We start from the raw sequence: 22,975 nt of genomic DNA, 5'->3' as shown, positions 1-22,975 counted from the left end.
TTTTACCAGCTTACGCTGTGACTCTTTCCCCATGTTTCCCTAAACTATCATGTATCTTTGCAGTAATCACCAAAACCTGTCAAATTAGTAAAAAATTTGGCCTTACCTAATTCCTTCTAGTGACAGAATTATAGATTTCTGTCTTGATCTCAAACTGTATGGAGCCAACCATCAAAAGTGTTGTTAAATTTAGTTGATCAATGTTGCTTTTGTCTATCCTCCTCCTCAATCATCCAGCTACCCACACAATTAACTATATGAGCAGCCTCAGACATTTGAGACTTACCTGGGCAGAAAGGATAATATCCAGAAAATCCTGGTACTTCCGCTTCTGAGTGTTACCATACTTCTTCTCATTCTTGAGCAATTTTTTTCTATCCTGGATTATCTTTTCTGGGATAGAATAACAATTTCTTATTACCAAAGTGATAGCAAATATATATATATACACACACACACACATATATATATATATATACACACACACACATATATAACAACATATATATGTATATATGTGTACATATATATATACATATATATGTATATATATATATACATATATATGTATATATATATATATATATATGTATATATATATATATAAAACAAACTCATGGGCAACATCTAAAAAAAGGTAAAAACAGGTATAATTTATATGCTAAGAGAGGAGAAAAATGGAATCATATAAAATGCTCAATTAAAACCAGAGAAAGCAGAAAAAGAGTGAAAGACAAAAAAAGGCAATGAACAGTAAGAAGTAACAAATATGGTCGCTATTAATCCAAATATATCAATAATCACATTAAGCATCGATGGTATAAATACAACAACTAAAAGACAGAGACTTCTGAATGGATGAAAAAAACCCAAGCTATATGTCATCTACAAGAAACCCACTTTAAATACATAAAGATATGTATAGATTAAAAGCAAAGGAGTAGAGAAAGATATGCCATGCTAACTAACAAAGAGAAAGTTGGAGTAACTATATTAATTTCAGCAGAACAGATTTCCAAGCAAGTAAAATTAGTAGGGAAAAAATTAATAGGGATTAAAATGGTATTATATAATGATAAGGGGGTCAATTCTCCAATAATAAAACAATCTTTTGTGTGAATGCACCTAACAACAGAGTGTCAAAACATATAAGGCAAAAAACAACAGGACTCCAAGGAGAAATAGATGAATCTACTCTTATAGTTGGAGACTTCAACACTTCCCTGTCAGTAATGGACAGATCCAGCAGGCAGAAAACCAGCAAGGATGTAGTTGAACTGAACAATATCATCAATCAACTGGATCTATTTGACCCCTATAGAATACATCATCCAACAACAGCAGAATACACCTCCTTTTCAAGCTCACAGAGAACATTCACTAAAATAGACCACATTTGGGCCATAAAGCACAAACTTTAAAAGAACATAAATCATACAAAGTATGCTCTCAGACCACAATGGAATAGAAATCAATAACAGAAAGATAGTTTGAAAACTCCAAAATAGTTGGAGAGTAAACCACACTTTTCTAAATAACACATGGGCCAAAGAAATCTCAAGGGAAATTTTAAAAATATTTTGAACTAAATGAAAATTAAAAATACAGCTAATAAAATTTGTGGAACACAGTGAAAGCAATACTTAGAGGGAAATTTGTAGCATTGAGTGGATATATTAGAAAAGAAGAAAAATCTAAAATCCTAATCTAATCTTTGACCTCAGGAAACTGTAAAGAGAACCCATTAAATCCATAGTGGAAGAAGTGAAATAATAAAAATTAGAGCAGAAAGCAGTGAAATTGAAAATAAGAAACCAAGGGAAAAAAAAATCAATGAACCCAAAAGTTGATTCTTTGAAAAGATCTGTAAAATTGATAAATCTCTAGCCAGGTTAATTAAGAAAAAAACAGAGAAGATAAAAATTACTAATATCAGGAATAAAAAGGGAACATCACTATTGATTCTATGAGCATTAAAAAGATAATAAAGGAATATTATGAACAAATATATGCCCATAAATCTGATAACCTAGGTGAAATGGACCAAATTCTTGAAAGACATGGCCTATCAACATTCATCCAGAGAAACAGATCATCTGAATAGACCTATATATATTAAATAAATTAAATCAATAATAATGACCTTCCAAAAACAGGTCTAGATGATTTCAGTGGTTTATTCTTTCAAACATTTGAGAAAGAAATCACATCAATTCTTTACAATATATTCCAGAAAATAGCAGAGGGAATATTCCCTAATCTATTTTATGAGGCCAGACATTATCCTAATACCCAAACCAGACAAAGACATTACAAGAAAGGACAACCACAAACCAAATATCTCTCATGAAATCAATGCTAAAATCCTCAATAAAATATTAGCAAAAAGAATCCAACAATGCACAAAAGGAATTATACACCATTACCAAGTAGGATTTATTCCAGATATGCAAATCTGGTTCAACATCAAAAAATCAATTAATGTAATCTATCGCATCAATAAGTTAAAGAAGAAAAATCATATGGCCATATTAAAAGACACAGAAAAAAGATCTAACACAATCTAACACCCATTCACAATTAAGAAAAAAAATCCCTCAGGAAACTAGGAATAGAGGGGGATACATATCATAACACATGTGTCAAAACCCATAGAGTGTACAATATAAATAATGAATCCTAAAGTAAACTATGGACTTTAGTTAATAATGTGTCAATATTGGCTCAATTGTAACAAATGTACCTCACTAAAGCAAGATGTGATGAGGAGAAACTGCGTAAGAAGGTGGAGGTGAGAAAGTATATGGGAACTGTCTACACTTTCTACTTAATTTTTCTGTATACTTAAAACTGTCTAAAAATAGTTTGTTAATTAAAAAAAAATACTACAAAATCTCTTTAAAAGAATCAGTGTGATTCCAGTACATGAATAAATAGACAGATGAATGGAACAGAAAAGAAAGTCCAGAAATAGGTTCAAGTACATATGTCAATTTAGTATATAAAAATGGTTATCTCAATTACTGGAACAGAGGAACTTTTAAATTAAATTAAATTAAATTTTTAATTGAAGTATAATTAACATACAGCATTATATTCGTTTCAGGTGTACAGTGTAATGATTCAACAATTCTATATATTACTCTATGTTCATCATGTTAAGTATACTCTTAATCCTCTTTATTTCACTCATCCCCCTACCCACCTGCCCTCTGCACCACCAATTTGTTTTTGTTTGTTTCTTTTTTCTTTCTTCATTTTGTTTCTTAAATGAAAAAATATGAGTGAGATTGAATGGTATTTGTCTTTCTCTATCTGACTTATTTCACTTAGCATAATATAATACCCTCTAGGTCATTCCATGTTGTTGCAAATGGCAAGATCGCATTCTTTTTTATGGCTGAGTAACATACCATTGCATAGATATACCACCTTTTTAATAAATGGTGATGAGACAACTGGATAACCATTTGGAAAAGTTAGGTCAACACTTTGCACCATGCATAAGAATAAACCCTAAATGAATCAGAGATCTAACTGCAAGAACAAAACCACACAAGCACTAGAAGAAAAACATGGATGAATGTCTCTACAATTTGGGTATAGGGCAGTGGTTCTCAGATGGAGATAATTTTGACCCCAGGGGACATTCATCAATATGTGTAGACATTTTCAGTTGCCACAACTGTCAGAGTCCTACTGGCATTGAGTGGATAGATGTCAGGGATGGAACTAAACATCCTACAATGCACAGGACACCTCCCCACATAACAAAGACTTATCCAAACCAAAATGTCATTAGAGCAAGGGTTGAAATACCCTAGAATAGGGGATGGCTACTGTCTACTACTTAAAATCCAGATGTAATAAAAATAATTGATATATCATCTGCAAATATCTTCTCCTATTCTGTCAGTTGCCTTTTAGTTTTGTTGATTGTTCCCTTTGCTGTGCAGAAGCTTTTTATCTTGACAAGGCACCAATGGTTTATTTTTGCTTTTATTTCCCTTGCCTCTGGAGACATGTTAAGTAAGAAGTTGCTGCGGCCTAGGTCAAAGAGGTCATTACCTGTTTTCTCTCGTAGAATTTTGATGGTTTCCTGTCTCACATTTAGGTCTTTCATTCATTTTGAATATATTTTTGTGTATGATGTAAGGAAGTGGTCCAGGTTCACTCTTCTGCATGTTGCTGTCCAGTTCTCCTAGCACAAATTGCTAAAGAGACTGTCTTTATTCCATTAGATACTCTTTCCTGCTTTGTCAAAGATTAGCTGGCTATATAGTTGTGGGTCCATTTCTAGGTTCTCTATTCTATTCCATTGATCTATGTGTTTTTGCACCAATACCATACTATCTTGATGATTACAGCTTTGTAATACAGGTTAAAGTCTGGGATTGTGATGCCTCCAGCTTTGGGTTTTTTCCAATGGATAAAGCATTAATATCCAAAATCTATAAAGAACTTACCAAACTCAACACCCAAATGACAAATAATCCAGTGGAGAAATGGACAGAAGACATAAACAGACACTTTTCCAAAGAAGACATCCATGTGGGAAACAGACACATCAAAAGATGCTCAACATCACTCAAACACAAATCTAAACCATAATGAAATACCACCTTACACTGGTCAGATGGCTAAAATTAACAACACAGGAAACAACAGATGTTGGTGGGGATGTGGAGAAAGAGGAACCCTTTTGCATTGTTGGTGGGAATGCAAACTGGTACAGCCACTCTGGAAAACAGTATGGAGTTTCCTCAAAAAATTAAAAATAGAATTACTCTACTCTATGACCCAGCAATCGCACTACTAGGAATTTCTGCAAAGGTTACAAAAATGCTGATTTAAAGGGGCACATGCACCCCAATGCTTATAGCAGTGCTATCAACAACAGCCAAATTATGGAAAGAGCTCAAACGTCCATTAACTGATAAATGGATAAAGAAGATGTGGTATATATACAATAGAATATTACTTGGTAATGAAAAAGAAATGAAATCATGCCATTTGCAACAGCATGGATGGAACTGAAGGGTGTTGTGCTAAGCAAAATAAGACAGACGCCATAAGATTTACTCATATGTGGAATTTGAGAAATTCAACAGATGAACATAGAGGAAGGGAAGGAAAAAATAAGATAAAAACGAGGAGGAAGGCAAACCATAAGAGACTCTTAAATACAGAGAACAAACTGAGGATTGCTAGAGGGGGGTGGGGGGGCTGGGTTAAATGGGTGATAGGCATTAAGAAGGGCACTTTTTGGGATGAGCAGTGGGTGTCATATGTAAGAGATGAATCACTGGGTTCTAATCCTGAAGCTAAGACTATACTGTATGTTAACTAACTTGAAAATACATTTTAAAAAATAATAAAAAATAAAAAGGAACAAATAATATTGGTAAATTTGACTAAATAAATATAAAATTTTTGAAAAGGTTTTATTTTGAATAAATTTAGCATTTATTTTTCCCTAATATTTGCATTTTGTTTTCTCATCATAATTATGTAATATAAAGAAATAGTAAAGAGTTCTTTCAATAACCCTTTGTAGACGCCCCAGATTCACTCTAGTGAGCCATACAAATATTAGCATTTTCTGTGTGGGCCATGATGTGAACCGGTTTGGAACTACTGCTATAAATGCCCATCTTTTTTTTTTTCCAATATATGAAATTTATTGTCAAATTGGTTTCCATACAACACCCAGTGCTCATCCCAAAAGGTACCCTCCTCAGTACCCATCACCCACCCTCCCCTCCCTCCAACCCCCCCATCAACCCTCAGTTTGCTCTCAGTTTTTCAGTCTCTTATGCTTTGGCTCTCTCCCACTCTGACCTCTTTTTTTTTTCCTTCCTTTCCCCCATGGGTTTCTGTTAAGTTTCTCAGGATCCACATAAGAGTGAAAACATATGGTATCTGTCTTTCTCTGTATGGCTTATTTCACTTAGCATCACACTCTCCAGTTCCATCCACGTTGCTACAAAGGGCCATATTTCGTTCTTTCTCATTGCCCTGTAGTACTCCATTGTGTATATAAACCACAATTTCTTTATCCATTCATCAGTTGACGGACATTTAGGCTCTTTCCATAATTTGCATAATGCCCATCTGTATCTTAAATCGTTAACCTAACCTGCTTCTGACTGTCCTCCTTATACACTACATTCATGTGTGTTTATGGGTGCCTGACTGCGCCTGTGCCTGTGTGGGTGTGTCTTGCAAATTTCCTTGAGGCAAATATATTTGCTAAAGTAACTGTATTTTATGATTAACATTTATTTAGTACCAGGCACTTGTACCAGGCACTTTCCCAAGCGCTTTTACAGCTGACATTGAGACAAAGCAGTGAGTAACTTGCCTGAAGTCATAGCTGAGGAAGGATTCATTAACTGCTTTATAAATATTCTCTATTCGGGTGTTGATGAAAAGTAATGTTGAATTGCTTAAAGAGCTTAATCTATTTCAACTTTTATGTTTATGTTTTGCCAAAACTATTTTTGAACTGAGCTTCTTTTATTTTTTTATTGTGGTAAGAACACTTAACCGGAGATCTACCCACTTAACAAGTTTTTACATGCCCAGTACAGCACTGTTAACTGTAGGCAGATCTCTAGAACTTGTTCATTTTGTGTAACTGAAACTTTCTACCTACTGAACAACTCCCCGACCCCCCTCCTTTTGAATGCGTGTCTGTGTGCTCTCTGTTCTCATATTCATTCCCATGTTGCATGAATGTTTTTAGTTTGTTGTTATTCCTTCGCAACTACTGCAAACACTGTGTAAAAAGCCATATGCCCTTGTGTGCTTTGAGATATTAAATGACCCTTGTTATATTTGTATTAATAACAATTGGAAATATTTTTTTAATTTATTTTTAGAGACAGAGAGAGACAGAGAACAAGTTGGGGGAGGGGCAGAGAGAGAAGGAGACACAGAATCTGAAGCAGGCTCCAGGTTCTGAGCCATTAGCACAGAGCCCGATGTGGGGCTCGAACTCACAAACCATGAGATCAGGACCTGAGCTGAAGTCGGATGCTTAACCAACTGAGCCACCCAGGCACCCCAACAATTGGAAATAATAATAAACATGATATAATACATAGAAAACTTCTGAAGTAGTAGAGAACTACTACTATGGATCTAGCACACTCTTCTAAAGGAGCACTGTCCATATAAAAGCTCTGTTAAGAACAAGAATTTTTTTTTTTTTTTTTCACACCGAGGCCTATTCTTCTAGACAGGCACAGTACAATGATGACGGTGTATGGACTTAGGCAATCCAAATACAAGCAATACCTGTGTATTGATGTAGAATTTTGACCATTTCCTGTAAGCGGTGGCCCTGAGGGCTGAATTTGAAAATTATGTCAAGGTGATGTAAGAAATTGTATAAGCGGTGAAAGATGATTTTGCTGGCTTCAAATGTCGCTTTAACATAAAGATCATGGGTGCTAGAAGAGAAAGTGGGGACAATATGTCAATGCATGACTTAGATAATGACGAACAAGTGTCTTTTTGCTTTTCTGTCACTGACCTGCTTGTCTGGCAGTTGGTCTCCTGGCTCAAAACACACTTCATAAGTATGTCCAGGGTCATCAAGGTGATATGCTCAAAGACCTCCACAATTGTGTCCTGGGGGCCACAGATCTTCTCCCACTTACCCTGGCACAGGAGGTCAAGACCAACAGCATCATCAAACTGCCTTTACCTGAAAGCTCCTCCCTGACCCTGCCCTTAGGCTGTAAGGTAGACAATCCAGACCTAGGAGGAGCCATAGGTTGTATATGTAAATAAGCCAAGTGCTTACTTGGCATGAGGAAGGGAAAGCCGCACCTAGCTGAGTGAGAAAGAGCACGGAGCAAGCCGGGTATCTTGTAAATGGCTGAGTTAAGTATTTTTGGCCTTTCAGTCACTACCATAACTCTGCTTTACAACAGATCAGAGTTCCAGTAAAACAGACAATCTCTGATACAAGACCTCTAATTACAAGGGGTCTCCCCAGGGCTTCCTCCATCTTCAGCCCCCAAATTGCTAGACACCCTACCCCATCACTACTGCCAACCACCTTAGCCACACTTAAAATAAACTTGGAACATTGTAAGAAGCCTTTTCAATTCAGAAGTGGGGGACAGAGAGAAGCCATGGGTAGGAGCAGCTTCCAGCTGACCCCCTGCCAAGCGCTGTTTGTGCCCAATTTACTTCTCCCCTCCAGGTGACCTGCTCACACTACATGAAATGTTCCCTGTTGAAAATGAATATGTCATGATAAGCATTCTTTGTGTTAAACACAAAGAAATCTAAATGTTTAAAGTCAGATCAACCTATTGAGCACCTAATGCCATAGGTAGGGGCTGGTACACATTTGGAGGCAGATATTTTTTTTAAAGCTTTTATCCCAATGTCCATTGTTTATTCAATTGCTTTCATCTTGAATAATGTAAGTTTTACTGTGTAAAAAAAGTAAATTTAGGAGAAATGGCAGCGAAGGGGAAGCTCAAGCTGGAAGCACTAGGGCACAGTTCAGCAGAGGGGAAAGCTATGAGTGGAGTCTCAGGCTCAGGTGGGGCTGAGAAACGAGGAAGACACAAGTGGTTTACTGAAACAGAGATAAACTCAGTACCACCACTGGCTAATTTGTCATTGTGTACAAAGCAGCATGGCACCAGAATGGAAGGAGACTGCTCCTTCTCTCTCCAGCCTGTACGTGAAGCTTTCTGCCAAGAGTGGGCCATGGGTATTTTCACCTTAACTCAGGTTAAATCCACTTCTGTGAGAACTCAGCCAATTGGTTGGTAACAGTGGTTCTCTCCTGGGCAAAGGGATGGGTTTGCAAATGAAAGTGGAGGGAAACTTTGGCTTCATTGGTGGAGTTTGAAGTGTTTATCATGAAACTTGTATTAATGAATTACTTGTCTCATTTTTAAACAATCACAATTTAAAAATTAAAAATATACCACAAACCAGTGGAGTTTTAGAATGGAACTCATTTATAAATCAAGGACCACCCTTAGGAATATTCCTCTGCCAACATCCTCCTGCCCCTTTGAAAAGGCACAAGTCAGCTCCAAATGATCCACTACTATCTACAAGAGGAAACTCACACCCTGTGGCTTTAACGTAGACATTTATCTTTTGCTAGGTTCTTTGTGACCATCAGGCAAATTCGCTCTAACTTCCATACCTTTGCTTCTGCTAACTCACTCTGCCTAGAATTCACTCATCTGTATTATCCACATAAGCAAGTCCGGCTCATATTTGCTGGTAAAAATGAGTCTCCTCTGAATCTGAAGCTACTATAGTTATTCCTCATTTCCTCACCTGTCAGTTACAGCACTGACCATCTGAATCTCACTACTTGGTACTTGGTTTACTGCCATAGGGTCTCAAAATATACCTGAGTTAGATGACCAGAACTTCATCATTTTTTGTCACCCAAACAAAGAGTGATAGCAAAGGCTTACATGGATACCTATTGCTCAGTTGGTAAATGTACACTGGTTAATTTCTAAGAGCCATCCCCCTTTGAATTTTACTACCCATCACACATGTCTAATTCATTCCCTGTTGGAAATATTCTGCAACACACCAGAGAACTTTTTGTCCCTTCACTTACCAGCATTGTGTTCACTGAATGGGCCATCACCTCAACATATGATTTCAAGATGTTAAAATTGAACCCAGGAGTTAGTAGGTGACGGTGCTGGAACCATTTGGGTCCTTCTAGACTCACTAGTCCTTTTCCTTGAGAAAGAAAGGGGACAAAACCTCATGCCATTTTATTAGATGAGATGAGGAAGGAGAGGTGAGGAACAGAGACATCAGGGAGTGAGCATGACACACATGTAGTCATAATAGAGTGGAAATCAGAGTAGTGTTTATATATTTTGATGGAAGTGAGATTTGTTGCTTAATCTGGGATGGATGTATTTAACATTGTGAGGAAGACCCTAGGGTTTGAAACCTGATGAGAATGCTGATCCTGAAGTCACCAGTCACTACCTATGTCAAAACTGAGTAAGTTACCTAATCTTCCTGAGGCTTGGTTTACTCAATGATAAAGTGTGATAATAAACATCTACCTCACTGTGTTGCTGTGAAGATTAAATGAAAGCACATACATGAAGCACCTAGCCTGGTCTCTAGCTCACAGTAGAAACATAACAAATATTCATCTCCTTTTGACTCCAAACCAATCCATAAACTACACTGCGAACACAAAATTTATAAGGAACTAGACGTAAGTGTCCACTCTGTCCCCAGATATCTCCTCCTTGGGCCTTAGTTGGTGATTCACACTTATAAATGATATGGAGTTCAAACACTCATCAAGATCAGTGCTTTACAGTCTTTGGTTGCAAGAAAGGTCATTAAAGATTTGGCTTTAAAATGACTTTAACATTTATTAATAAGTAACTTCCATCATTCATTGGGTGCTTACAACATGTCAGGCTTGAGATGTATGGTCTGGTGCTGGTACCATGCCAGCCACTACAGTAAGTGCTGAAAATATGTGTTTCATTTAATCCCCACAATGGCCTAGAGATGTAACCCTCATCAGAAGATTTCCCCAGAATCACATGCAACTAGCTAGTGGGAGGCAGTATTCAAATCCAAGTAGCTCTGAACCCCAAATCAACAGTTTTTTCATGTAATTCCTTCTTTGTCTAACATGAATACCAATTACATGACCAGAAGGCCTAATTCATCTGCTCATGGAATACTACCAAACTATACTTCAGAGCAAAACTGTACTGGTTTGCATATGGAAATATATGGACTCCAAAAAGAAAGTGGAAGATCCAAGAAAACAAGAGAAAAGAAAGGACAAAATAAAGAATACAGATGTGTGGCTGCAGTTTTAAAGACAGAGATGGGACAGATTCACACACATGCTGCCTTGAGAATGAGACTTTGGAGAGAGAAATGGATAAGGAGGGTTCTTAGGAAGTTGTGCTGGGTTGATCTTAGCACTCCCTCTTGATTTTTCCCCTAGATAACTTGCAGCATAGATCGTCCATCCTCTTAATTGTTTTGAGCATTCTGACTTGTTTCTTTGGAATGCTTTACTATACCAAGGGGACCTCAAGCGAGAGAGTGAATCACCTGTCTCTCTGGCACATACATACCAAGACATGGAATCAAGAACTTGTACAGGTACTTGGACTTGGGATCTGTAGAGTCAAGCAGAGGAAACAAACAACAGCATTAGAAGAAAATTACCAAAGTCGGTGAAGGTTCTCTTCATTTGCCTGTGCTAACCACAAATAGCAAGAAGGAGCCCAGGCATGGCATGGCAAACCATAAGTTTGGTTAAGGAGCCAGAGAACAATAAACCCCAGGAGGCAGACAGGTACACAAACCCAGATTCTTCCCTTGCTTATACTTTCTCCTATAGAAACAGATTGCCCAAGGGTGACCAAGTTTCCAGAACAGGATTTGGGACAATATATTATATCCTTCTTGGAAAGTAGATTAGTGTTTACAGCAGGAGCTGGCAGACCACAGAGAGTGGGGATCAAATGCCTCTGGGGGTTCTCATGACCTCTAATGTGGAAGTGTTTTACAGCTCTTGTCCTTTAAGAAGTGAGCAGGAAACAAATCAGGGCTAAGGGATTGGGAAAAATGGAGACTTTCAGGGAAAGGCTGTTTTCTTTTATTAGGTTTTACTAAAAGTAATGGAGACAATGGACAGAGAAGAAAGATTAGAATGTAAGATCTTAGTTTTACAAAGATGATGGAGCAAAACCTGGACATTTCTTTTTAAAGTAGGCTTCACGCCCACTGTGGAGACCAGCGTGGGGGCTTCGTCGGACACTTAACCGACTGAGCCACCCATGTGCTCCCAAACTGGACGTTTTAATTTTGTGCGATGAGATAATCTGCCACAGACGTCTTTGAAAAGGCTTGGATGGGGGAGTTAGATGACTCGCGTTCCAAAAGGGAACATAGTTGAGAAATATGAAGAAAACAAAAATATCTGGACTGCAGCCAAGAGGTTATACTGGTAAATTAATGATCTAGCACCCAGGTTCAGGTACAAAACCAGCAGAGGCAGAGCTACTTCTGAATTCCCCTGAAGACTCATGTGCAAGTAAGGGGCTGGGGGATGGGGAGTATTACTGACATCACAAAACCGAGACGTAAAGGAAGCCCTTGGTGATCTGGTGGTGCCAGCGGGGCTTTATGTTACACCCTAAAGGGTTCATGGGAGTCTTAGCCTGACAAGGGACTTGGCGGACATGGGAATCCCTTTCAGCATTGCTCAGAAACTCTCTTGGCTTTCTCCAGGCCAGGCCTCTGTTGCTTTGTTTTAACCCCAGTATAGTTAACATACAGTGTTATATTAGTTTCAGGTGTAAATGTAGTGATTCAACACTTCCATACATCACTCAGTACTTATCACAAGTGCGCTCCTTAATCCCCATCACATATTTCACCCTCCGCCCCCTGCCGCCTGACTCTGGTAACCGTCAGTTTGTCTCCAGGTCTCTTAATAAAGGCCTGATATTAATCTTTGCTTCAGGATTCCTTTAGAATCCTGCCTGTGAGTTGTGCATATCCCTCCTAGGAGGATAGGTTCTCGAGATTCATCCCTTTTCTTACCTGTTCTGCTCAGAAATGCCTTTGCGTAGTCTGGGTCATAGATATAGAAGAATACCTGAAAGGGCCCAACCCAGCAAGGAAAGGCACAAGGGTATTTTCCAACAAGCTCCTCAAGTTTCTCCATTTCACCATCCTGAAGTAGCTGCAGTGAAAAATGAGTGAAGGAAGTTAAAGAAGCCAGCCAATCTGGACTCATCCCCTCCTACAGATGTGATCCGAATCTAGGGCCCGGATAAGGTAGCACAGACATGCTCTCCTCAGCATTTCTTTTTTTTTTTTTTAAATTTTTAAAATTTTTTTTTTCAACGTTTATTTATTTTGGGGACAGAGAGAGACAGAGCATGAACAGGGGAGGGGCAGAGAGAGAGGGAGACACAGAATCGGAAACAGGCTCCAGGCTCCAAGCCATCAGCCCAGAGCCCGACGCGGGGCTCGAACTCACAGACCGTGAGATCGTGACCTGGCTGAAGTCGGACGCTTAACCGACTGCGCCACCCAGGCGCCCCATCTCCTCAGCATTTCTAAGCTTGGAGTATAATTTTCTAACGAATATCAGTGTATTTAACTTCCCCATCTAAATGCATGTTGAATCCCCAGAATAAATCTCTGTCAATTGACATCTACCATGAGCCATTTTCCCAACTGAGAGGGTGAAGCGAGCTGAGTCTGCCTCACCTGCTAAAGTCACACACTTTTTAGGAGTGGACTCTGGAAGCTGAAAGTTTGTTTCCTATGTGGGAAGCTAACTGGTAGTAGATTGAACATGACCCACAATCTAGCTCACCATTCCCTCTTCCTTTTCTCCTCTCTGATTATTACTAATTGAGGAATGATCCTTTTTGGGAATTCATAGTTAAAGCTTCTCCCCAAAAACCTGCCCACTCCATCTACAAAGAAAACCCTGTTCTTTTCCCTTACTACCATCAGAGATGAACTTTTGCCTTGATAAGCAGGTTACTAATGGCTCATTTATTATTATTATTTTCTATTTATTTAAATCCAAGTTAGTTAACATATAGTGTAGTATTGGTTTCAGGGGTAGAATTCAGTGGTTCATCACTTACATGTAACACCCAGAACTCATCCCAACAAGTGTCCTTCTTAATGCCCATCACCCATTTAGCCCACACTCCCCACCTGCCTCCCCTCCAGTAACCCTCAGTTTGTTCTCTATATTTAAGAATCTCTTATGGTTTGCCTCCCTCCTTGTTTTTATGTTATTTTTTCTTCCCTTCCCCTATGTTCATCTGTTGTATTTCTTAAACTCCACATATGAGTAAAGTCATATGATATTTGTCTTTCTCTGACTGACTTAGCATAATACACTCTAGTTCCATCCATGTTGTTGCATATGGCAAGATTTCATTCTTTTTGGTGGCCGAGTAATATTCCATTGTGTATATACACCACATCTCCTTTATCCATTCATCAATCAATGGACATTTGGGCTTTTTCCATAATTTAGCTATTGTTGATAGTGCTGCTATAAACATTGGGGTACATTTTCCCTTTAAATCAGCATCTTTGTATCCTTTGGATAGATTCCTAGTATAGCAATTACTGGGTCATAGGGTAGTTCTATTTTAAATTTTTTGAGGAATCTACATACTGCTTTCCAGAGTGGCTGCACCTATTTGCATCTGCACCAACAGCGCAAAAGGGTTCTTTCTCCACATCCTCACCAACATCTGTTTTTTCCCTGTGCTGTTAATTTTAGCCATTGTGACAGGTGTGAGGTGATATCTTATTGTGGTTTTTATTTGTATTTCCCTAATGATGAGTGGTGTTGAACATCTTTTCATGTGTCTGTTAGTCATCTGGATGTCTACTTTGGAAAATTGTCTGTTCATGTCTTCTACCACTAATGGCTCATTTAAATAGTTCCTCTAAATCACTGACAAGAAGATTCATTAACTTCTTGTATAAAGTGGGAGTGTGGCGGGCACCTGTATATGTGTGTCTGGGGGTGCCCAGTGATACATGATTGTGGGGGTCCTGACTTGCAAGGAAACCAAGGTTGGCAAGTTCTCCCTTATGTGACCAGTCATACAGAATTTGCTATCCTCAGAAAAGTTGGCAAACTTTGGCTCCCAATATCCTCTGTTACAAGCTAGCACCTTTTATCCCATGAAGTGTTCCCTGGAAAGTGTAGGGCCCCTAACAGATTGAGATTCTTGAACTCTACCTCCTGAAATGGTGCAGACTCATTTTTCCTAACACTTCCACAACCAAGTCAGTGACAAGTACCCACTGACAATGCCAATGATGTTCCCTAACAAAACAAATGTTCCTTCCTTCATCCATTTGCAAATAATAAACAAATGAGAATTTATTAAGTGCCTACTATATATTCCAGGCAATAGAGATGCAGAGAAATATAAGACAGACAAAGTCTTTGTCCTCATGGAAATTATAGCCTAGTATGAGGATTATTTTTTTAAGTTAAAAATTGTCATGGACACCTTCAGCCAAAAGCATTTGGTCATACTTTTAGTAACTCCTTTCTGGACAAAAAGGATAGAAAGCCATTGTGACTCCTGTAATATATGAATTTACATTTCTTCATCCATAGCAGTATCTTAATACATTTGAAAATATGTCTTACACATATTTAGGAAACACTGTTCAGAAATAATCAGAAAATGCTTAGTTCTCAAAGAAATAGTAATAGCTAACATTTACAAAGCACTACTATGAGCTAGATGTTGCCAAGTTACTTTCCATGTTTTATATATATTTTTAAACTTTTTTTAAATGTTTATTCATTTTTGAGACACAGAGACAAAACGTGAGTGGGGGAGGGGCAGATGGAGAAGGAGACACAGAATCTGAAGCAGACTCCAGGTTCTGAGCTGTCAGCACAGAGCCCAACATGGGGCTTGAACCACGAGCCATGAGGTCATGACCTGAGCTGAAGACGGATGCTTAAGCAATTGAGCCACCCAAGCTCCCCTCCATGATGTATATTGTTTAATCTCTATACCAAGAACCCTATGAAGCAGATATGATTCGAACCTACATTTTACAGATGAGGAAACTGAGCCTTAGGAAGGTTAAGTATAATAGTTCTAGCTCTTCCTGGTGACTATCTGAGTGATGAATTGTCAAAAGAAACATAAAGGGCAAAAAAAAAAAGGTAAATAGGTAGAGTTGGTAATATTAGCCAGCTTGATATATCAGCCATCTCTCATCTGCAAAACTCTGATAGAGGCCTCTCTAAAACACACAAAAAAATAATTTAGTGGCAGTCAAGAGAGATATGGACTTTAAAACATGATTGCAATAAACAATCTGACTGAAAATAAAACCATCCTTTGACAACAGTATCAGAAAGAATAAAACATTCAGAAACAAATTTAATAGGATAAATGTAAAGGTTACTGAAAACTATAAAACATTGTTGAAAGAAATTTAAAAAGACTTATATAAATGTAAAGACATTTCATGTTCATGGAGCAGAAAACTTCATATTGTTAAAATGGCAGTATTTGCCAAACTGATCTACAGATTCAGTGCAATCCCCATCAGAATCACAGCTGGCTTCTTTGTAGGCATTGATAAGCTGATTCTAAAACTTATATGGAAACCAGAGGTATCCAAAATAGCCCAAGTAATCTTGAAAAAGAACAAAGCAGGAGGACTCATGTTTCCTAATTTCAAAACTTACTACAAAGCAAAAATAATTAAGACAGTGTGGTATCAGCATAAGTATAGACAATAAGAATAATTCTATTCTATAAGAATAGAATTGAGAATCCATAAATAAACTTCATGTTTACAGTCAACTGATAGCAATGTCTTTTGTTCCAATGAGGTGACTCTTGGTGGGCTCTCGGATGGGGGCTGGTCACCAGATAGACCAAGCTATAATTAGAAGTTTGGAATCTTCAGTCTCACTTCTCATTCTCCAGAGAAGGAGATGAACTGGAAATGGAGTTAATGTTCAATCGTATCTACGTGATGAAGCCTCCATAATAATTCCAAAAGTACAGGGTTTGGAGACCTGGTTTGGTGAACACATGGAGGTGCTGGTAGAGTGATGCATCTGGAGAGGGCTCTGTGGAAGCTCTGTGCCCCTTCCCACATACTTGTCCTTTGCATCACTTCCAACTGCATGTTCATCTGTATCCTTTATCATATCCTTTTATAACAAACTGGTAAACAGTAAGTCAACTGTTTCCTGAGTTCTGTGAGCTGTTCTAGCATATTAATCAAACCTGAGGAGAAGGTCATGGGAGCCTCCAACTTATAGCTGATTGGTCAGAAGCACAGTAACAACCTGGACTTGCAATTGGCATCTGAAATGGAGTTGGGGTAATCTTGTGGGGCTGAACCCTTAATCTGTGGGGTCTCCACAGGGAGAGAACTTGGTTTTTCCTACTCAGGTGTCAAAACAATTTAATGGGGGCAAAGTATCGTCTTTTCAACAAATGGTGCTGGGATAACTGGATATTCACAAAAAAATAGGATAAAGTTGGACCCCCACCTTATGCAATATACAAAAATTAACTTAATGGATCAAAGTTCTAAATGAAAGAGCTAAAACTATAAAACTCTTAGAAGAAAAGATAAGGAATTAACCTTAGATTTGGCAAAGCTAGCTATATTTCTACATTAAAATGTAGAAAATCTACATTTTCTACACAAAAACCAGTTTCATTTCTGTACACTAACAATAAACAATCTGAAAAGAAAATGACAAAAACAAACCCATTTACAATAGCATCAAAAAGAATAAAATATTTAGGAGGTGAAATCAAGTATTGGAAAACCAAATATTTCCAACCAACAAGGTGAAAGACTTGTACAGTGAAAACTAAACAACATTGCTGAAGAAACAATATTTATGTATTTAAAAAAACATAAATAAATGGAAACACATCCCATGTTCACGAATTGGAAGACATTATTATTAAGATTCCAGTACTACCCAAAGAGTTTTACAAATTCAATGTAATGCCTAACAAAATCCCGATGATGTTTTCTGTAGAAATAGAAAAGTCTATCCTAAAATTTATATGAAATCTCAGGGGACCTTGAATAGCCAAAAAAATCTTTAATAAGAAGAACAAAGCTGAAGGACTCATTTTCCTGATTTCAAAACTTACTACAAAGCTACAGTAATCAAAACAGCATGGTTCTGGCACAGAGACAGACATATAGGCAAATGGAATAAAATAGAAAGCCTGAAAATAACCCTCAAATATATGGTCAAATGATTTTTGACAAAGGGGATAGAATCATTCCATGGGAAAAGGACATGTAAACAGGGTCTGTATCTTCAGTAAGTTTCTGAACCTTTGGCTGTAATTACCAAGTGCTTGGGACTGGGTGGCTGGAAATGCATATTGAGCTTTTCTGTGTATGTGAAAAACTTTGTCCAAATAAACTAGCTTTGTACCCTGAAGAAAAAAAAAAAAAAAGGGAAAAGGGCAGTTTTTTCAACAAATGTTGTTGGGAAAACCGAATATCCACATGCAACAGAATAAAGTTGGGTCCTTCCTTATCTAACACCATATACAAAAATTAACCAAAAATGGCTCAAAGACCTAAAAGTAACAACTAAAACTATAAAACTCTTAGCAGAAAACACAGGGTAAATTCTTCACAACATTGGATCTGGCAATGATTTCTTGATTATGACACCAAAGGCACAGGAAAAAAGAAAAAAATATATATAAATTGGACTTTACAAAAATTAAAAAAATGTGTATGAAAACACAGTGTAACAGGAAAAGTAAAAAACCCACAGAATTGGAGAAATATTTACAAATAATATATCTGATAAGGGATTAATATCCAAAATACATAGAGAAATATTAAAACTCAACATCAAAAAACAAACAACCTGATCCAAATATGGGTAAAGGACTTAACTGGCCATTCCTCCAAAGAAGATATACAAATGGCATTGAGCACATGAAAAGATGCTCAACATCACTAATCATTAGGGAAATTCAAATCAAAAGTATAAGATACTACCTCACACTCATTAGGATGACTACTATCAGAAAAAAGCAAAAGCCAGAAAACAACAAGTGTTGGTAAGAATGTGGAGAAATTGGAACCCCTGTGCACTTCTGGTGGAAGTGTAAAATGGTGCAGCCATTGCAGAAAACAGTATGGTTGCTCCTCAAAAAATTAAAAATAGAATTACCATATGATATAGTAATTCCACTTCTGGGTATATATCCAGTCGAAAGCTGGGTGTCAAACAGATTTTTACACTCATGTTCACAAGAGCTAAAATGTAGAATACAACCCAAGTGTCCACTGACAGGATGAACAGATAAACAAAATGTGGTACAGATGCACAGTGAAATATTATTCAGTTTTAAAAAGGAAGGGAATTCTGACACATGCTACAATATGGAAGAACCCTAAGGACATTATGCTAAGTGAAATAATCTAGTCACAAAAAGATACTACATGATTCCACTTATAGGAGATATGTAGAGTAGCTAAAACTGTAGAAACAGAAAATAGAATGGTGGTTGCCAGGGGCTGAGGAGAGACAAAAATGGGGAACTGTTGTTGAATGGGTATACAGTTTCAGTTTTACAAGATGCAAAGTGTTATGGAGGTGGATAGTGCTGGTGGTTGCACAGCATTATGAATGTATTTAATGTCACTGAACTGTACACTTTTAAAAATGGTGAAGATGGCAAATTTTATGTTTGGGGCATTTTACCACAGTAAAGATTTTGGGGAAAAAGTCAGAAAGGTATCAGAATTTTCAACAGTTATCCCGAAAGCTAGAAGACAATGGCATGATGTCTTCAAAATTCCGAGAGAAAATTATTTCCAAAGTATAATTCTATACCCAGCCAAATTATCAGTCATGAATTTTAATGAATTAAAATTCATTAATGAATTTTTTTTTAATTTTTTTTTCAACATTTATTTATTTTTGCGACAGAGAGAGACAGAGCATGAACGGGGGAGGGGCAGAGAGAGAGGGAGACACAGAATCGGAAACAGGCTCCAGGCTCTGAGCCATCAGCCCAGAGCCCGACGCGGGGCTCGAACTCCCGGACCGCGAGATCTGACCTGGCTGAAGTCGGACGCTTAACCGACTGCGCCACCCAGGCGCCCCTCATTAATGAATTTTAATAGACATTTTCAGCTATTCAAGAGCTCAAAAAATTCACCTGACATTCCTTTCACTCAATCTCAAGGAGCTACCCATAAAAATGATTAAATAAATCAAGAAAAATAGAAGACATAGTATCCAGGAAATGGAAGATATGACACAGGATGGCACAATATCTATGTATCAGACCTAGAGAAGAACCAACCAGTCCAACTTAGAAGAGGAGGAGAGGTCTTTGGGAGAAATGCCTCCAGAAAAGCATAAAAACTGACAGGTTGTTTGATATGTTTTAATACTTGGAAAGATTCTTGAGATGTGTTTGACAGATCTATCTATTAAAACATTTGGGGGAAAAAAACAGTGACAGATTTTGAAAAACTAAGCATATGAGAAACACTGTGGAAGAAAAAATGTTCCATAAGAAAAGAAACAAAATCAACCATTAGATCAGCGGTAAGTAAACATTTACATAATAAAAATAATATAAATACTAATTTTTCTATTTAACCAAAAAATACAATATAACTATATTGGGACAGCAAAAGATGAGGTATAAGTGGTTACTCATCATAAAGTAGCTAGTAAATGGATATCTAAAATGATTGAATTAAGAAATGCAACATAGTAATATTAATTTAGCAGTAAGGATGAAAATAAACAGGTAAAACAGTTGAGAGTGGTTGCTTTAGGGAAGGACCAGGAGTGGGGGAGCCAAAGAATTCCGCAGTAGCTCTGCCGGAGACACCCTTCCCAACCCACCCACCCTTTAGAATTCTGCCCAGCCTTTCAGAGACTTTCCTTCCTCCCCTAGGTACAGACACCTATTTCCAAGATGCCTTGTTCCTGGGCCTCTATCAAATCACTCACTACTGTATTTGCATTATCTCTTTGTGGTCTAAATATGCATCTGGTTTGGCCCTCTGAGGGCAGGTACGGGGGTCTGCTCTTTGTAATGCTAGCACCCATCACACAATTCCACTCAAAGCTGGCTGAATGAATAAAACAAGGTAATCAGGAGTGAGAGAGGATTTGGAGAACAAGCGAGACCAAAAGGTAAATTCGCCAACCGTTTTTGAGCGATTGGCTGGGGCTGCTCTCTACTTCAAAAGAATCTTGGGAAAAGAAAGTTCATTTTCTCTGGTTGTAACGGACTGAGGGTGGCAATTAATTGTGCTCAATTTTGCATATTTTCTGCAGTTAATTTGCATTATTTAGAATAACATAACTATTTTTTAGCGATCCATGTAGGATTTTTAAAATGCAGTACATAAATGCAAGAGATTGGTGAAGCAATTAGAGCCCGCCCTGAACTACAGCACGTTCTTTTTCTGTACTCAGTCTCTACATGGCCCTCCCAGCCCTCCCGGAGCTTCCACCCTAGTGGCTCCAGGCTCTTTTCCTTTCCCTGCAGTGCTGTGAGCCACAGGGTGGGCCAGCTGTGCAGGACGCAGCGATGGGAGGAAGGGGCGCAAGCAGCCTCCTCTCCGCTCGCCGGGTTCCCTTGGCAGCATCCTTCTCCGCCCCTCCCTTCCATTACCTTCTGGTGCCCGTAGAACCAGTGGGTGGGGGGCGCGGGGAAAGGGCACAGGTCTCGCAGCAGCCGCTGCCTCCGCAGGTAGAGCTTGATGGCCTGCAGCAGCCCCAGGGCCAGGCAGAACACGAAGGCCAGGTACAAGGGCCGCGCCCAGCGCGTCTCCAGCCAGGAGGGCTCCATCGCTGTGCGGGTCGCAGACAAATCTGTGGGGCTCCGGAGGCGGGTGGGCTTTCTCCGCCCCGCGCCTGGAGAGGGTCGCCCAGCCTACCGCGTCTTCGTACACTCTGGCGAGCTCCCGGCTTCCCCGCGGAGGAGGAAGAGCGCTGGGAGCGACAGCTAAGGCTTGGCCAGAGGAGGCAGGCGCGAGTTCTCGGATTTCTAACCTTTCACCAATTGATGCGAACCTTCTTCATTCAGGGAGACTTCTTACCGCCCTTCTGGAGTGTCACACTTCATCTGTGACAGTTTGCAATCATGGGATATCTGAATTTAGGTTTTGAAATAACACCAAGGCTGAGGCCACTGTTTTTCTTCTCTGCCACAAATAAATGGTAAAGTGCTATGTTTAAAACAAAAAACAAAAACAAAAACAAAAAACCCAAAAACCTTCTTTCCTACTTGAAATTCTATCAAAACCCATGGGGGTTGGGGGTGGGCATGTGTAACCATTATACTTATATAGTGTGGCTTGTCTGGTGGTACACATTTTACAATTGGTTCTCACTTGGATTTCCGGCGTTTGCCAATGTCCACCCCGTGCTATCAAGCTGCAGAAGACACTACAGATACAATCAGGTCCCAGATTACTTAAGGAATTTGTGGATCCCAGCGCAATATGAAAATGTGGGGCCCCTCATTAAAAAGTTGTTAACAATTTCAAGATGATGACAGGAAAGCAGTAAACCAAGCTTGCCACCTTCTGAGTACGGGGCCCTGTTCCATGCCCATGGAGCCAGCCCTGGATACTGGAGGCATAAATAATCTGGAGAGCATAGATAAGAGGAAAATGTAGTGAAATAATCAGAAAGTAATGTGTTTTGGTATTTATTACCTATTAGTTGGTAAACTAGGATCCAACAGACCTGGCCGCCCAAGCTGCTGTCCCCCACTCCCAACCTTCTTTATAGGCATTGCCCAAAATTCATTTATTCATTCATTTATTTATGCTAAGAAAGGCACATTTTAGGTGTTGGGTTTACAGCGTTGAACAATAAACTCAATCTCTGCTACAGCTTCCTATTCTTCTCCCTGTCACTGCCTCCACTCCTCAAGCCCTTACCCCAGTCTCCATTGCCAGGTTTTATTTGGTAGGTTAATAGTTAAGACAGAGTCTAGTGGTGATACCTTCATCTGGACCAAGTACCAGCCCCTGGAATGTTCTATTATGTATCACACATTAAATGTTTCAGCTCCTTCTTCTCAAGGCCTTCCCACCTCCTGACTATCTCCATTCCTCATCTAGAAGTTGTTATTTGGCCATGTCTCAGAATCTTCCAGTTTATAAACTTTCCTCTGGGTAACTCATGGTGTTTTAGTTTTCCAGATTCTTCCTCTGTACCTTGATAAGTGTATGGTAGCCTTCATATGAACACATTGTGGTGATCGGGCTGAGGACCTCATTTCCATGCTCTGCCTTCAGGATCCAGGCTAGTCTCAGCTTCATGAGTCTGGTCCTGGGGTCCTCTGGGCTGACTGACAAATTGCCGAGCGTGGTTGGTGAACTTCTAGTTAGTTCTTTT

At 38.7% G+C, this 22,975-nt stretch overlaps 1 protein-coding gene across 1 annotated transcript in view; it reads right to left on the bottom strand.

Annotated features, from left to right (window-relative positions):
• Positions 1-21,573, bottom strand: part of LOC112872103 (cytochrome P450 4X1-like) — a 31,368-nt gene extending 9,795 nt beyond the window's left edge. Inside the window, exons 1-7 of the mRNA XM_025935248.2 lie at positions 21,240-21,573; positions 12,610-12,751; positions 11,133-11,177; positions 9,620-9,747; positions 7,541-7,668; positions 7,303-7,457; positions 287-393 (exon numbers count right to left, since the gene is read on the bottom strand). Of these exons, the coding sequence (XP_025791033.1) occupies positions 287-393; positions 7,303-7,457; positions 7,541-7,668; positions 9,620-9,747; positions 11,133-11,177; positions 12,610-12,751; positions 21,240-21,416 (882 nt within the window). The 5' untranslated portion in view covers positions 21,417-21,573. The remainder of the gene's footprint in view (positions 1-286; positions 394-7,302; positions 7,458-7,540; positions 7,669-9,619; positions 9,748-11,132; positions 11,178-12,609; positions 12,752-21,239) is intronic.
• Between the last annotated feature and the right edge of the window lie 1,402 nt (positions 21,574-22,975).

This window comes from Puma concolor, chromosome C1 (assembly GCF_028749965.1).
Source record: "Puma concolor isolate L17-30 chromosome C1, mPumCon1.1.hap2, whole genome shotgun sequence".
Lineage (NCBI taxonomy): Eukaryota > Metazoa > Chordata > Mammalia > Carnivora > Felidae > Puma > Puma concolor.
This window is presented reverse-complemented; position numbering and strand designations above follow the sequence as displayed.